Source organism: Borostomias antarcticus (genome assembly GCF_949987555.1).
Source record: "Borostomias antarcticus genome assembly, chromosome: 10".
Taxonomy (NCBI): Eukaryota; Metazoa; Chordata; class Actinopteri; order Stomiiformes; family Stomiidae; genus Borostomias; species Borostomias antarcticus.
The window spans coordinates 19,453,812-19,468,820 of NC_140243.1; the positions used below are offsets into that span (position 1 = coordinate 19,453,812).

The 15,009-nt window shown below is 48.0% G+C and overlaps 1 protein-coding gene across 1 annotated transcript in view; it reads left to right on the top strand.

The window, feature by feature from the left end:
* Positions 1 to 15,009, top strand: part of vwde (von Willebrand factor D and EGF domains) — a gene marked incomplete at its 5' end in the record, with an annotated part of 30,262 nt that overhangs the window by 12,727 nt on the left and 2,526 nt on the right. The window contains 18 exons of the mRNA XM_084444574.1: positions 268 to 541; positions 2,181 to 2,377; positions 2,551 to 3,422; positions 4,396 to 4,532; positions 4,704 to 4,868; positions 5,857 to 5,961; positions 6,761 to 6,875; positions 7,893 to 8,155; positions 9,366 to 9,585; positions 10,113 to 10,250; positions 10,726 to 10,974; positions 11,447 to 11,890; positions 12,272 to 12,367; positions 12,851 to 12,946; positions 13,643 to 13,738; positions 14,292 to 14,387; positions 14,599 to 14,694; positions 14,827 to 14,922. Coding sequence (XP_084300700.1) covers positions 268 to 541; positions 2,181 to 2,377; positions 2,551 to 3,422; positions 4,396 to 4,532; positions 4,704 to 4,868; positions 5,857 to 5,961; positions 6,761 to 6,875; positions 7,893 to 8,155; positions 9,366 to 9,585; positions 10,113 to 10,250; positions 10,726 to 10,974; positions 11,447 to 11,890; positions 12,272 to 12,367; positions 12,851 to 12,946; positions 13,643 to 13,738; positions 14,292 to 14,387; positions 14,599 to 14,694; positions 14,827 to 14,922 — 3,755 coding nt within the window. The remainder of the gene's footprint in view (positions 1 to 267; positions 542 to 2,180; positions 2,378 to 2,550; positions 3,423 to 4,395; positions 4,533 to 4,703; positions 4,869 to 5,856; positions 5,962 to 6,760; positions 6,876 to 7,892; positions 8,156 to 9,365; positions 9,586 to 10,112; positions 10,251 to 10,725; positions 10,975 to 11,446; positions 11,891 to 12,271; positions 12,368 to 12,850; positions 12,947 to 13,642; positions 13,739 to 14,291; positions 14,388 to 14,598; positions 14,695 to 14,826; positions 14,923 to 15,009) is intronic.

Consider the following 15,009-nt stretch of genomic DNA (forward strand, 5'->3'; position numbering starts at 1 on the left):
GCTTTACAATGGCCTCTCATTCACCCCTTCACACACACATTCACACACCAATGGTGGCAGCTGCCATGCAAGGTGCTAGCCTGCTCATTGGGAGCAATTTGGGGTTCAGTGTCTTCGCCCAAGGACACTTCGACATGTCATCAGGAGGAGCCGGGATTCGAACCGCCGACCCTAAGATCTCCAGACAACCCGCTCTACCTCCTGAGTTACAGCCGCCCCCCTCACCATAACCGTCTACTCAACCGCGTTTTTTTACCCCCATTCCAGGGAGTACGACAACTACCAGATCGGCACATTCGTGCTGTACCAGAGCGCGCGCTGGCCCTTCCAGGTGCACGTGCGCCAGTGGGAGTGCGGCAGCGTGGTGGACGCCACCTCGTGCGCGTGCGGCGTGGCGGTGCGTGACGGCGGCGACGTCGTGGCCTTCGACATGTGCAACGGGGAGCCGGGCAGCACCAGGCCGCAGCTGTCCGTGAAGAACAGGGACCTGGGGAAGAGTGGCGTCCGCGTTTCAGAGTCCTACCAGGGTCGCAAGTTCACGGTGAGTAGAGCCGTCCGCGTCGCCGAGTCCTACCAGGGTCGCAAGGTCACGGTGAGTAGAGGCGTCCGCGTCTCCGAGTCCTACCAGGGTCGCAAGGTCACGGTGAGTAGAGGCGTCCGCGTCGCCGAGTCCTACCAGGGTCGCAAGGTCACGGTGAGTAGAGGCGTCCGCGTCGCCGAGTCCTACCAGGGTCGCAAGGTCACGGTGCGCGGAGCCGTCCGCCACGGACACGTGTGGAGACGGGCGTTTGTTGTTTTTATTACCTGTGATTGACTTTTATTAGTTAAAGAACATCTACTGTCTGTAGGGTTGGAATAGCTAAATGCAGTTCATGTAAATACCAGGGCTGTCAATTGCTTGGAAAAATGTATCTAATTAATTGTATGATCTTTTAATCGATAACAAAATTTCAGCGCATATAATATCATTTTTTTCTGGGAAAATCTGGGAAAAGCCCCCAAATGAAGACATTACATTATTATGGCAGACAAGTAAAGCATTGAATAGACATTACAAAAGCTGGCTTTAGAAGTCAATATATTTAATAATATTAAATTATTATTTGTAATATCTTGTATAAGGCTACCAATCAATCTGAGCAGCATATTCAGCTTGTGCCAATACATCTGTGGATTTTCAAAACTATTGTGCCTCTCGATGGCAGTTTATAGCTGCATTGGAGAATGTAATTTGCAATGCTTCCATTAAAGGACAATGCTCGTTTTTGACAACCTGGACCTTATTTACGACATATTATAAGACGTTTGACTCACCGAGATCACTTTGGTGTAGTTCGGAGGCATGTAAAAGAAATTTAAAATCCAGCACGAGCCAGTATATCCATGTAATGGCGGTGGTCGGGGCACTTAGAATGCAGTTTCAAAAAATCTATTTTCTGCCGCGAAACGGTTGTTTTCATCAATCTGTCTTGATGAATCGCTAGTTGTGCTTACATAGAACATAGGCCTGTTGTGGTTTTCACATGCCATGATCTTGAGAAACGTCTTTCGAAACGAAATAGCTTCCTCAATTGCTCCAGCAGGCATACGCACAGCACGCAATCGTTGCTCCAGCACGCTGTGCGCATGCGTGCTGGAGCAAGTGAGGAAGCTATTTCGTGTCTAAAGACGTTTCTAAAGATCAACTAGCGATTGCCAGATTGATGAAAACAACCGTTTCGCGGCAGAAAATAGATTTTTAGAAACTGCATTCTTGGTGCCCCGACCGCCGCCATTACATGGATATACTGGCTCGCGCTGGATTTTAAATTTCTTCTACATGCCTCCGAACTACACCAAAGTGATCTCGGTGAGTCAAACGTCTTATAATATGTCGTAAATAAGGTCCAGGTTGTCAAAAACGAGCATTGTCCTTTAAGCCCTTGTCTTATACCATAGCAATTGACCTGCAGTCCCTAGCAATTCATTTTGCAACCGAGTTTGCTAATTTGTTTGAGGCAAAATATGTATATATATATATTGATTAATTGCAGTAATTAAATTAATGTGTTAATCTTTGCATAATTAATATATCAAATTAACACATTAAATGTACAGCCCTAGTAAATACATTTATCTTGTATTTATGCATAAGTCCACCACCATTTCCATGTTGGTCCCTTGTCCTCTCTGGGCGCTAGATGACCTTCTCCTCCGGAGCGTTTGTGCGGGCGGACGTGTCTGATTGGGGTATGAGTCTGACCCTGCGAGCTCCCAGCTCTGATTGGTCCAACACCGAGGGCCTGTGCGGGACGTTCGACGGACAGACGAACAACGACCTCCATGCAGCAGGGGGCGCCACACTGGAGGATGTATCTGCGTTCATCGCTGAGTGGAGGTTAGAGTCCCACGCCCTCTCCGAAATGAACTACGAGTGAACCGTGTTTGAAGATGTCAAGGGCCTCGATAATAAGTTGTGATGTTTCTACTTACCTTGGGAGTATACCGTAGGAAGGTTTTGCTCATGTTGTATTGTTTATCTGTTTGTTTTGTGTGTGTTTCTTTTGACAGGCTCCCACCTGGCAGCAGCTTGTTCGACACGGTCCCGTCCTATCAGAGCGCCCCAAACCCTCACCAGTTCTGTGACTGCGCGAGAGAGACACGCCCCTCGTCCCCTCGGAGCCGGTCTGACTACCCCTGCTCTCACCACGGCAACGTGAGGCTCCCGAGCGTCATCCCCAGTCTGGACGTGACCGCGGAGTACATCGAGTCTGTGGAGCTGTTCAAAGACCCAGACCTCCACCGGCACACGGCGCCACCCGGGCGCTCCGGCCAGCGTACCCAGGGACAGGGCACCGCCGGCCAGCCTCAGGAGAGAGGCTCTCCCCTGGCCGGTCCCTCCACTCCCATCCGCCCACACTCCGCCGACCGAAGAGGCAGGCGCCAGGCGCCATACGTGTACATCTCTGACCCGCCCTACCAGAGTCTGAGCCAGTCCGACCTGGAGGGCTTCACCTATTTCTTCCCGGAGGACCACGAGTCCGCCCCCCAGCCTGGCTCCGCCTCTCCCCCCGCCTGGCCCACCCCCTCCGGGCTGACCGAGCCCCAGGCCAGGGCGCAGTGCCAGAGCGCGGTGGCTAACTCCAGCATCGCGCTGGGCTGCGGCCACCTGCTAGGCCAGCTGGTCGTTAGCCGCGCGGCGGCCATGTGCGTCAGCGACCTGCGGCTGAAGGACGACCGGGTGTGGGCGGGCGCCACGCTGCCCCTGCTGGAGAACGAGTGCGAGAGGAGGCTGGTGGAGGAGAGGGGGAGGGGAGGACGCTACCGAGACGTCGTCTCCTTCCTCAAGTGTCCCAACCTGTGCAACGGGAACGGCCAGTGCTCAGAGTGGGGCTGTGTGTGCTTCCCAGGTTTCGGGTCCTACGACTGCAGCGTGCTCTCTGGTAAGAGGACGGGGGGGTTGGGGGGTGGGGCTTGTAAGAGGAGGGGGGGGTTGGGGGGGAGGCTGGTAAGAGGAGGGGGGTTTGGGGTGGTTGGGGGGGGGGCTGGTAAGAGGAAGGGGGTTTGGGGTGGTTGGGGGGGGGCTGGTAAGAGGAGGGGGGGGTTGGCGGGGGGGCTGGTAAGAGGAGGGGGGTTTGGGGTGGTTGGGAGGGGCGGCTGGTAAGAGGAGGGGGGTTTGGGGTGGTTGGGGGGGGCTGGTAAGAGGAGGGGGGTTTGGGGTGGTTGGGGGGGGCTGGTAAGAGGAGGGGGGTTTGGGTTGTTGGGTGGGGGGCTGGTAAGAGAAGGGGGGTTTGGGGTGGTTGGGGGGGGGGCTGGTAAGAGGAGGGGGGGGTTGGGGGGGGGCTGGTAAGAGGAGGGGGGTTTGGGGTGGTTGGGAGGGGAGGCTGGTAAGAGGAGGAGGGGGGTTGGGGGGGGCTTGTAAATACATTCCATCAATAATAAAAAAGGTTATTGTTCAAATAGTCATTAAATAGTAGAATTCAAAGAGACCTGTTTTCCTCTTCACTTAAATACAACAATAACTTGCTCTAAGGCTGTTTCAAGAAGGGTGGGAAATACCTCACAATTCCTCAAAGGGAAAACATCAATTCAACCCATTTAATAGAGTTTCTCCATACCAGCCGAACCAATCAGTCACGCAAATACAGGACATCTGTTTTTTAGAAGCTGCCTTGTAAAACAGATAGCCGTCTCAGGAGGGCTCGACTGCATGAATAAATGTAAACTAAGGCAGTCATTAGTCATCTATAAATCAACAAGGGCTTCAGTGTAGTGAGTCGAGAAAGCAGAAATCCATGTTAGTTCAAGACCAAGCTAGCGTTTGCCCTAAAAAGCCGTTTTGTCTGTGCATGTACTCCTTTGGTTGTCTCTCCCCTGTCTCGTCTACACCCCCCCCCCCCTGATATCTCTGTGAAGACCAGATCCCAGAGATATCAGTGCTGGAGGACGGAGGACTTTGTGATGTCAAGGAGAGAGACTGCTCCAACGTTCAGGTCTACGGCCAAGGCTTCAAAGACTCCTACGAGCTCAAGTGTGAGTTTGTGAAAGAAAAGGTACTTTTTCTTTTGTTTACAGCTCATTCACAGAGGCGTTGTGTTGTGAACTGGTTTACAGCCTCGTTGTTGGGATTTTTTGCAAATTGCTAGATTATTCCCGTACTCTCTGCCTCCTCTCACTCCCCCCACCTCCTCTCTCTCTCTCTCTCTCTCTTTCACTTGGTCCAGTTCGTGGATGGAGAGTGGGTTCTGGAAGAGCCTCAGTTCTCGCTGGCGACCTTCCTGGATGTGACTGCTCTGGAGTGTCAGCTCCCCCTAGAGGACAGGCAGCCCTCTGCAGGCCTGGACCCGGACACCGCAACAGACAGGCCGCTGGCGCGCTGGCAGATCAAAGTCAGTGAGAGAACGTCATGCTTCAATAACACCTCTGTCACGCCATGTTGAATATGGACATTGATACGGACGCTATATTACTCAAGCTTTTGAAAAAGTCAAATACTTGGAACTATATGAACACCAGGTTTACTACAAAACTACGTAACACTTGCTAGAACATATCAAGCAGTATGTACATTGGCTGTTGAGTGTAGTTGGTGCCACAGACAAACTCAACACAGCTGGAGAGCTGACCTTTTCTCCAGCGGAGACTCCGAGATCACTAAGCTCTGTGCTGCAGGGAGGAACGCCAGGCTGGCACGTCGGCCTGACCCACAGATGGCTGCAAGATGGCGGAGCCCGGACTACAATACCCAGCCTTTCTCACAGTAGTCAGCCTCCGTAAACATCTGAGAATATTTAGGACTGATACAAGAACCATGTTTAGTGCTTCCGTGACAGTAATGCACCACACGTTCCCTCTGATGCTGTTTTGAAAGCGCGCCAGATGTTTGCATGCTCAGCGCTGTCAGTGGCCGTTTTAGCTTAACTAGTGGCAAACCCTTCAAAAGATGCACCCCCTCTGACTGTAGTTGAGCCTAGGGCTGTGTTAAAAAAATCGATTCATCGATTCTGAATCAAATGATTCAGAATCGATTCATGAATCCCAAAATCGATCTTTTATTTAATGAATGAATGAATAAATGAAGGAATTAATAGTTCATTCATTCATTCATTCAATAATTCATTAATTCATTCATTTTTGGAAATCAGTATGGATACCCAGCCCTAGTATTGATGTGTTGCATAACTTGGCAGTCATGTAATTAAGGTTACAGCTAAAAAAAAACAGGGTTTTAGTAACACTAACCGAATCGATATTGAATCGAATTGAATTGAATCGTGATAATCGATTCTGAACCTTGTGAATCGGAATCGAATCGATTCTTGAAATTCGAATCGATACCCAGCCGTAGTTGAGCCGCTAACCTAACTCTCTTGGCAGGTCTCCAATGATGGCTACGGTTACAGCAACGCCAAGATCCTGACCCTGTTTGACGGAGCCTGTCAGGTCTGCAGTCTCAACGCTGAGGTGCTCTGTACTCTCAGGGTGCGTTAGTTGTGTTTTACAAGGTTTCAGTTGCACATTATGGTTTATTGTACAATTCTAATCTGCTACTATAGATGTGAACCTGTCCCGTGAGGATACATAATTAGAATACAATACTGCTAATAATTTCAATACTGATTAGACTGCACTGTACATGCAGGTTGACTGCTTGAAACAGAAGGACTCTGAGTTGTTGGTTTTTTATTGTTGTTATTTACATGTGTGCAGTTTCTCAATACAATAACTCTCAACACAATAACAAAGACTGTGGGTTTGGGAGAGCAACACATAGACTAGCTGACATTCACCAGGTACAGTGCTTATGTGTTTGGACAGACGTTCAACAGGCCTGCAGACCAGACTAATGTAAATGGAAAATCCAGGCTCCCTTTTTACCAGACATACCTCTTGATTCGGGGTCTGGACCCCCTGAAGCAGCTCATGGGGAGCAGAAATAAAAAGGGGGCATCTGTTGAAACGCTCTGTTAGTAATTTAGAGAAAGTAGGAGCGGTACACGACCTCAGAAGAACTGTCCAGCGTCGACTGGATGAGGTGTGGGTTTAAGATTGCGTGGCTGCCTTTTCTCCGCCATCCTTAAACACTGGAAACAATCAGGCGCTCTTTGCCATGTTCACACGTACGGTCGGACTGTCAGGGTTCACATGTGTGTGAAGGACATGTTTGTTCTCTTTTTGGCATAAAGAGTGGCCCCCACTTCCTGTTTGGAAGGCTAGGTAGACAGGAAGTACTGTAAACAGTGAATGGAACTAAAGTTGATTTGTTGTCGACCCCCCTCAGGAGAAAAGCTGTAACATTGACGGTGTGTGTTATGGAGAGGGGGACCTCAATCCCAGCAGCCCCTGCCTGACCTGCCGACCAGACTCCTCCAAATACACATGGTCCATTGCTGAGAGTGCGTACACTGTCCTCCACAACTGACCTTATTAAGACCTTGAAATATTATGTCTGTCATGACTGTTCTGCAGCCTGGCTTTGCCAGCCCCGATTCGCAAGAATGCAAAGGAAATCCTGCATTTATTTTCGATTTCCAAGGGCCGTTATCAATGGGCGCAGAGTAAAATGCCTTTGGACGCAATTGGATAGACCTACAACCAGTCAGAGCAACGAAAATGTGGGTTAGTCATCGTATCAAGCGGGTACAGTCATTGTATCAAACCCGCCCCATAAAAACGGTTGTGATTGGCCCAACTAATATCTGGTGGTGTGGAAATCAGTTTGAATGGGTGGATGACCAGACTGATCTATGGAGTAAAACAGAATGTGAACTTCTCATGTGATCAGGATGGCAACGCCAAGCTAACTTTTCTGCACATATCACACCGAATATACTGTGTGTAAATATGTTACCCAACTGCAGTAGTAGCTGAGAACTCTTTATGCCTCTGCTCTGGGTCATGTCGACATTGTGTCAACAGCTTAGGGTTGGTCATGACTTCAGTGGAGTCATTGTAAAAATAGTAAGTGAGGTTTATAGGCACTGTAATTCGAGACTTATTGAGATTCATTACCATGTTGTGTTCAGCTTTGTTTTTTCAGACAAAATTAGGTTATATTTAGTTATAATAATTATAGTTAAAATAGTTATTATAGTTTATAGTTAAAAATCAACAGAATTCTACCATCATGTTAATTTTAAGATGTCAGGATAACATCTCTGTGTGTGTGTGTGTGTGTGTGTGTGTGTGTGTGTGTGTGTGTGTGTGTGTGTGTTCATGGGTGTTTGTGTGTGTGTTCATATGTGTCTGTGTGTGTGTGTCTTTGTGTGTGTGTGTGTCTTTGTGTGTTCATGTGTGTTAATTTGTGTGTGTGTGTGTCCATGTGCGTTTATGTGTGTGTGTGTGTGTGTGTGTGTGTGTGTGTGTGTGTGTGTGTGTGTGTGTGTGTGTTCATGTGCATCTGCCCCCATCAGACAACCAGCCCCCGGTTCTGAGTCCACCGTCGTCTGAGCCCCTCCAGTCGTTCCAGGGGGAGAACTTTGTGTTCCAGCTGGAGGCCCAGGACCCTGAGGGGTCAGCTGTGCTGTTCACCCTGGAGCCCACTCCCCCCAGAGAGGCCTCCCTCTCCCCCGCCGGCCTGCTCACCTGGACGGCCACCGCCATCCCCACGGACACACACGCTTTCCACTTCACCGTCACCGACGACTGCAATGCTGAGACCAAGGCCTCTGTCCAGGTAAGGCCTCTGTCCAGGTAAGGCCTCTGTCCAGGTAAGGCCTCTGTCCAGGTAAGGCCTCGGTCCAGGTAAGGCCTCAGTCCAGGTAAGGCCTCTGTCCAGGTAAGGCCTCTGTCCAGGTAAGGCCTCGGTCCAGGTAAGGCCTCTGTCCAGGTAAGGCCTCTGTCCAGGTAAGGCCTCGGTCCAGGTAAGGCCTCAGTCCAGGTAAGGCCTCGGTTCAGGTACTGTTTATTTAGAGACTCTTGAAGCGTCTTGTGAGGTGCATACTGTATCCTGCAATGCAGTCATTCATGGATGCTTCACGTTTCATCACTAGCTTGTAGAAGTACTAACCAGAACCAGAATAATTCTGGCTTCCTGATGAAACCCTCGGTCCAGGTCTGGTTGAGGAGGTTGAGGCTGAGGAGAGAGAACCCAAGCGTTTTATACCTGTTTAACGGACGTGATAATCTTGGATCTTTGTAACAAAGTCCATAGAGGCTGCAAGCTTTCTGTATGTGGTTAAACCTGTTCTGGTTAGCATGGTAACACTGTTCCGGTTTGGTAGAATAGGCTAGAGACTGCGTGAATATATCTGAATTAGGGATGTAATGCTATGAAAATTTCACATCACGATTATAGTGACCAAAATTATCACGGTTTTCGGTATTATCGCATTATAAAATGTGCTGAAAATGTTTAAAAACTACTGATACAGACTGAAATCTTTTCAGAAATTTTTATATTTTTATATATATAAAATTAGCAGCACTATGCACTTTTTGTTTGCATAAAAAATAAATTAATGCTTCTTACAGTATCTCACAGTATTTACAGTGAGTTTTTAAAACCATAGAAATCAAACACGGTTTTAACAATTATATCGCGATAAATCAAATCAAATTTTGTCGCAGTTTATCATCACAGCGGTTATCATTACATCCCTAATCTGAATATGAAGAGGCTGCTGTTGCTTCTGTCTCAGTTGACCACAAGAGGGAGCTCAAGAAATGCAATCCCAGTGACTCACACAGCTCAGCCCAGCATCACAGCTGCGCCAGCTTTTCTTCTCTAGCTGAGTAGAAAGAGCTGAGAGGAAAAACCTCCAGGAAGACAGATCATGGCAGCGTTCCTTAGTGATAAATCATATACAGTGTATTTATCTGATGTCAGCGGATAACGAATGAGGCCAAACCTGTGTCAACATCCCTCCTCTCTCTGTGTCCCTCAGGTCTCCGTGCGTCCCTGTGACTGCCTGAATGGCGCTTCCTGTGTTACCAACATTAACGTCCCCACGGGCAGCGGAGAGTACCTGTGCGTCTGCCTGGACGGTTTTAAGGGGGAGAGATGTGAGGTGGACATAGACGACTGTAAGCCCAACCCCTGTCGACTGGGCCGCTGTCTAGACGGACCAAACTCTTTCTCCTGTATCTGTCCTGATGGGATGGCAGGTACTGTATATTTCATTTCATTTCAAACCTTTATTTACACTCGTAAAGCACTGAGGTTTCCCTCATTTACAGTGTTGATGAGTTTACACAAATACATGAATAACAACAGAACAAATACAATACACAATAATAATAATAATAATTATTATTATTATTATTATTATTTAATATATACACTCCACTCTTTATTTTGAGACTCTCTTAGTATTTTTAGTATTTTTATGTACACTTTGTGCTACATTTGTTTGTATGAGCAGTGCTATATAAATAAAGTTGACTTTGACTTTGACTATTTCGTGCTTGTAGAAGTACTAAGCTCCTCTAACCAGAATAATTTACTTCCTTGTGGTGTTATGGCTTTGCGAGTAGAGCCCACAGTCCTTATTGTTTTCCTATTCAGTATGTCAATATCACATTATATCCCTCAGTCATAGCGAGCTGTGTTTACCTCTGTACTGCATTCCGGTGGAGCTGGAAGCTGTTGTCTCGTCTGTGGTCTGAAGGTGGTGCTGTGTTGGTCTGGTCAGGTCGTACCTGCAGGGAGGACGTGGATGAGTGCGCGTCCCGGCCCTGCTTCCCCGGGGTTGGATGTAACAATACGCTGGGCTCCTTCACCTGCGGCCCCTGTCCGCACGGTTACCACGGAGACGGGAAAAACTGCAAACGTGAGGCACTATATATTTATTTATTTATTTATTTATTTATTTATTTATTTATTTATTTATTTATTTATTTATTTATTTATTTGTTTGTTTGTTTATTTATTTATTTATTTATTTATTTATTTATTTATTTATTTATTTATTTATTTATTTATTTATTTATTTATTTATTTATTTATTTATTTATTTATTTATTTATTTATTTATTTATTTATTTATTTATTTATTTTTCCGGAGGGAATCTCTGCTTTATTATAGAGGACAGTATGGGTATGTAGACAGGAAAGGTGGGAGAGAGAGAGGAGAGGACATGCAGCAAAGGGCCCAGGCCGGAATTGAACCTGGGCCTCTGCGGTAAGGACTAAGGTCTTTACGTGGTACGGGCCTTAACCCGACGAGCCACCAGGGCGCCTCCACAAAGGCACAGACACGCCTCAACCGTAATGACTAAATACCATCAAATCCTCTTCTCCTGAAGGTAAGACTGAGTGGCCGGGCAAGGTGGGGGACTACGAGGTGACCCGCAGAGTGACCGCGCCGTCTGCGGACCCCCAGGGGTCCACCAGAACCAAGCCCGACGGCCCGACGCCCCCCTGCTCCGGCCGGCCGTGCCATCCGGGGGTCCGCTGCTTCGAGAGCACCCACGTGGCCGCCGGGTTCATCTGCGGAGCCTGTCCTCCGGGGCTCCAGGGCAACGGACTGACCTGCAGCAGAAGCACCACCGTCGGTGAGAAGATCTCTTCGGTTTGGTCAACGTTGTCGTTAGGTGTTGCTGAGTCATGTCAACGTTGCCGTTAGGTGCTGCTGAGTCATGTCAACGTTGTCGTTAGGTGTTGCTGAGTCATGTCAACATTGCCGTTAGGTGCTGCTGAGTCATGTCAACGTTGTCGTTAGGTGTTGCTGAGTCATGTCAATGTTGTCGTTAGGTGTTGCTGAGTCATGTCAACGTTGTCGTTAGGTGTTGCTGAGTCATGTCAACGTTGTCGTTAGGTGTTGCTGAGTCATGTCAACGTTGTCGTTAGGTGTTGCTGAGTCATGTCAACGTTGTCGTTAGGTGCACTATGCCAGCTTTGATTAGGTAGAATCTTGAGGCTAATGTCAAGTTCATGAGTCTAACGTAAAGTGTAAAGTAAAGCTAATGTACAGCATTGAAAGGGTTCATTTTCAAGCCCTGTCCCCTAACTGCCAGTGTTTTGCAGGGCAGAGGCCAGTCACCAGCAGAGGAGATGGACACTCTCAGGTCAGAGAATCAGACTCCAGCAGAGAAATCACGGACACATCCTCCTCCTCCTCCTCCTCCTCCTCCTCCTCCTCCACCCAATCCAGGAGGAACCCTGATGAAATTCGAAAAACTGAAGTACCCTCCTCTGGTAGCAAAAGAGTTTCCTCATCCTCCGCGGAGAGGAAGACCACCACTAACCCCCAGGGCCAGACTATCATCGTCCAAAGGTTCAGACAGTCCGCCGGAGAGGATCTGACCCCCGACCTCAGCCATGGGGTCAGGTGGGGGTCATCGTCTCCCGTCGTGACCTGTGCGGACGCCCCCTGCTTCCCCGGCGTGCCCTGTGAACCCACCGACACGGGGTCCTTCCGGTGCGGCCGCTGCCCCTACGGATACACCGGAGATGGGGTCACATGCAAAGGTCAGCTGTCCTGCTGTGTGTTTATCTCTTCTGTATATATCTTCAAACAGCTCCTTTTTTTCAGTAAACAGTTGTACTATACTGTACTTATTCATCTTAACTCGGACAGACTTGGACAACAAGGTACTGAGAGGTTTTGAATCTGGATACTGCAGCTGCTCATGAATGTTTCTGTGACTCTGGATCATAGCTCTGACTCATGGCTCTGACTCATGGCTCTGACTCTTGACTCTGACTCATGACTCTGACTCATGGCTCTGACTCATGGCTCTGACTCATGACTCATGGCTCTGACTCATGGCTCTGACTCATGACTCTGACTCATGACTCTGACTCATGGCTCTGACTCATTGCTCTGACTCATGACTCTGTCCCTCCCAGCTGTGTGCAGGTATATGTGTGGGAGGAATATGGAGTGCACTCTGCCCAACACCTGTACGTGTAAAGAAGGCTACACTGGATACAACTGTCACATAGGTGAGAAGGAGAACTCGGTCACTCCCCTTAAAGGTACTGTATGCGGTTTGTGACTTCCTGTTAGAATTCTGAAAGATTTTGAAAAATGCAACGGACAAAATCCCCGCCCTTCCCTTCAGGCCTCGCCCCAAAGCCCCTCCTCCAAACTGGGGGGAAAACAAATGACACTTGCTAGGCAGGTAGGTAGGTTGACAGGCAGGTGAGCCATCCAATCATTTCAAGTTGGCAACTCAAAATGATTGGATGCACTTATGACAGTCCTGCGACTTCCACAGATTACGGATTTATTTCATTTTAGTGTCAAGGCACTTTATTTGTTGCTGTCAGGATGTAATGAGAATTGCAGAAAATATAATAAAAAGTGCTTGGAAGTGAAACCACATACTGCCCCTTTAATACTCTGTTCATACTAATGATTAGAGAGAGACTCTCTGCTCTGTGAATTGTGACTCCTGGCTGTTGTGTTCTTTCAACGTGTCTCAGCTGTGTGTCGGCCGGACTGTAAGAACCAGGGGAAGTGTGTGAGGCCCAACGTCTGTGCCTGTCCGATCGGCTACAGCGGACCCACTTGTGACGAAGGTAACCCTAAAAACACCCTGTGTGCTACTTAAGCAATAAACCACTCGAGGCCGTATGTTATAGTGATTTTATAACAGCTAGGGGGCGTTGTTAGGCACGAAGCGAAGCGGCCTCGAGTGGTTTATTGCTTTTATACAACGGTTACTACAGCTATTAGTGTAAAATAAACACACAGCAATGTAAAATATTAACATTTATTCAAAACGAAGCATCATTCCCTCAATTCCGCTGAGCAAAATAGTTCCTCTAACAAAAGGTTTACCAAGCAACAACTACAATGCATTGGATCAAATGGGAGGCGCATTAATACTGAAAATGGAATGATATGCGGTCCCAGGTGTGTGTTACAAAGTATTTTAACACGGCTTCCAGCCAATCAGAATCAAGAACCAGAACTAACCGTTGTATAATGTAGCTATATAATACTGCACAGCAGACCTGGGTCGAAATATTGTTCACTTCAGTTTTGCCTGAGTTTGTCTGGAGTCCCAGGTGGATGGGGAACAGCCCATTGGTTCACTTGTGCCCGACTAGAAAAATACATTATACATAATAAATTAATGTTTCAAATAGTGTATTTCGGTCTAGGCCTGCTACAGTTTGTAATGCTGTACATGTACTTAGATTGTGTGTCTGCTGCTTGTTCCTCTAACGACAGTGCTGTCACTAGTGCTCCAACTCTCTGTCGTCCCGTAGCCAGCTGTGTGCCCCCCTGTCAGCATGGAGGCACCTGCCTGGTCAGGAACCTCTGCACCTGCCCCTACGGATTCGTCGGACCCAGATGTGAAATCAGTGAGAGATCGTTCCACCTGCTTCGTCCTGTGTCAGATCCTGGAATGTTGTTTACCTGTTGGACTAAAATCAGCTCCCATTCGCTGTATTCACTTGAGCTGCCATATTGGTCAGTCTGGCGTAATTGGTGGTACGGATGCGGAACTGCCCGTTGACTCCAATGTTAAAAGTTCACTCTAAAAACACCACTTCAAGAACCAAAATAGTCAAAATAACAGGCTGAATACACTATCGGGATTACACTTTTTCACTGTCATAGTTTTCGCTTTTGGAAATACATGGAAGCGAATGAGCCATAGTTATCCATCAGCTGCATTCACTTCCATGTATTTCCAAACATGAAAACAACGGCAGTGAAAAACAATCGGAGTCCGGTAAACTTCCGCATATGTACCACCAATTATGCCAGACTTGACCAATATGGCAGCTGAAGTGAATAAAGCGAACGTGACCGGGCTCAACTAACTGCTTACCCTGTAGTCTCTGTGTGTGTAGGTGTTAAGTCACAGCTGAACACCGGCGCGTTGAGTTGACGTGTGTTCTTTGTGCTCAGTGGTGTGTAACAGGCACTGTGAGAACGGCGGGGAGTGTGTGTCCCCAGATGTGTGTGAGTGCAAGTCTGGATGGTACGGACCAACATGCAACTCAGGTAAATCACTGAAAGACCAAACATGAAAATGGGCTGTAAATCTGTGTTAGTTCTTATCAATCTGTGTTAATTGTTATTACTATGGCAATAAACAATCATTTTACAGCCTATTTTGGGTTAAAAACAAAACAAAAAACATATTCCAGACTACTCAGATGACTCTTCTCTTAACATTCTGTCTGAAGTACGGTGTTCTCGTCTGTCCTCGTAGCCGTGTGTCACCCGGTGTGTTTGAACGGAGGGACCTGCATCAAACCAAACCTCTGCGCCTGTCCCAGCGGCTTCTATGGCTCCCAGTGTCAGATCGGTACGAGCGCGACTCCCTCTACATCAACAACGCACCGTACCGCATTTCATACAGCAAACTACTGCATCTTACAGGTCCGTGTTGAGGAGTGTTGAGGATGTGTGTGGTGAGGATGTGTGTGTTGTGTTCTAGCGGTGTGCAGTCCTACCTGTAAGAACGGAGGTCAGTGCATGAGGAACCATGTCTGCTCCTGTCCAGAGGGGTACACGGGAAAGAGGTGTCAGAAGAGTGAGTACCGTAATGCTTGGAGTAGAATACCACACACCAGGGGTTTTCCTGGCTCAGGATGGGTCTTTGGGGGGTGATGCGCAACAC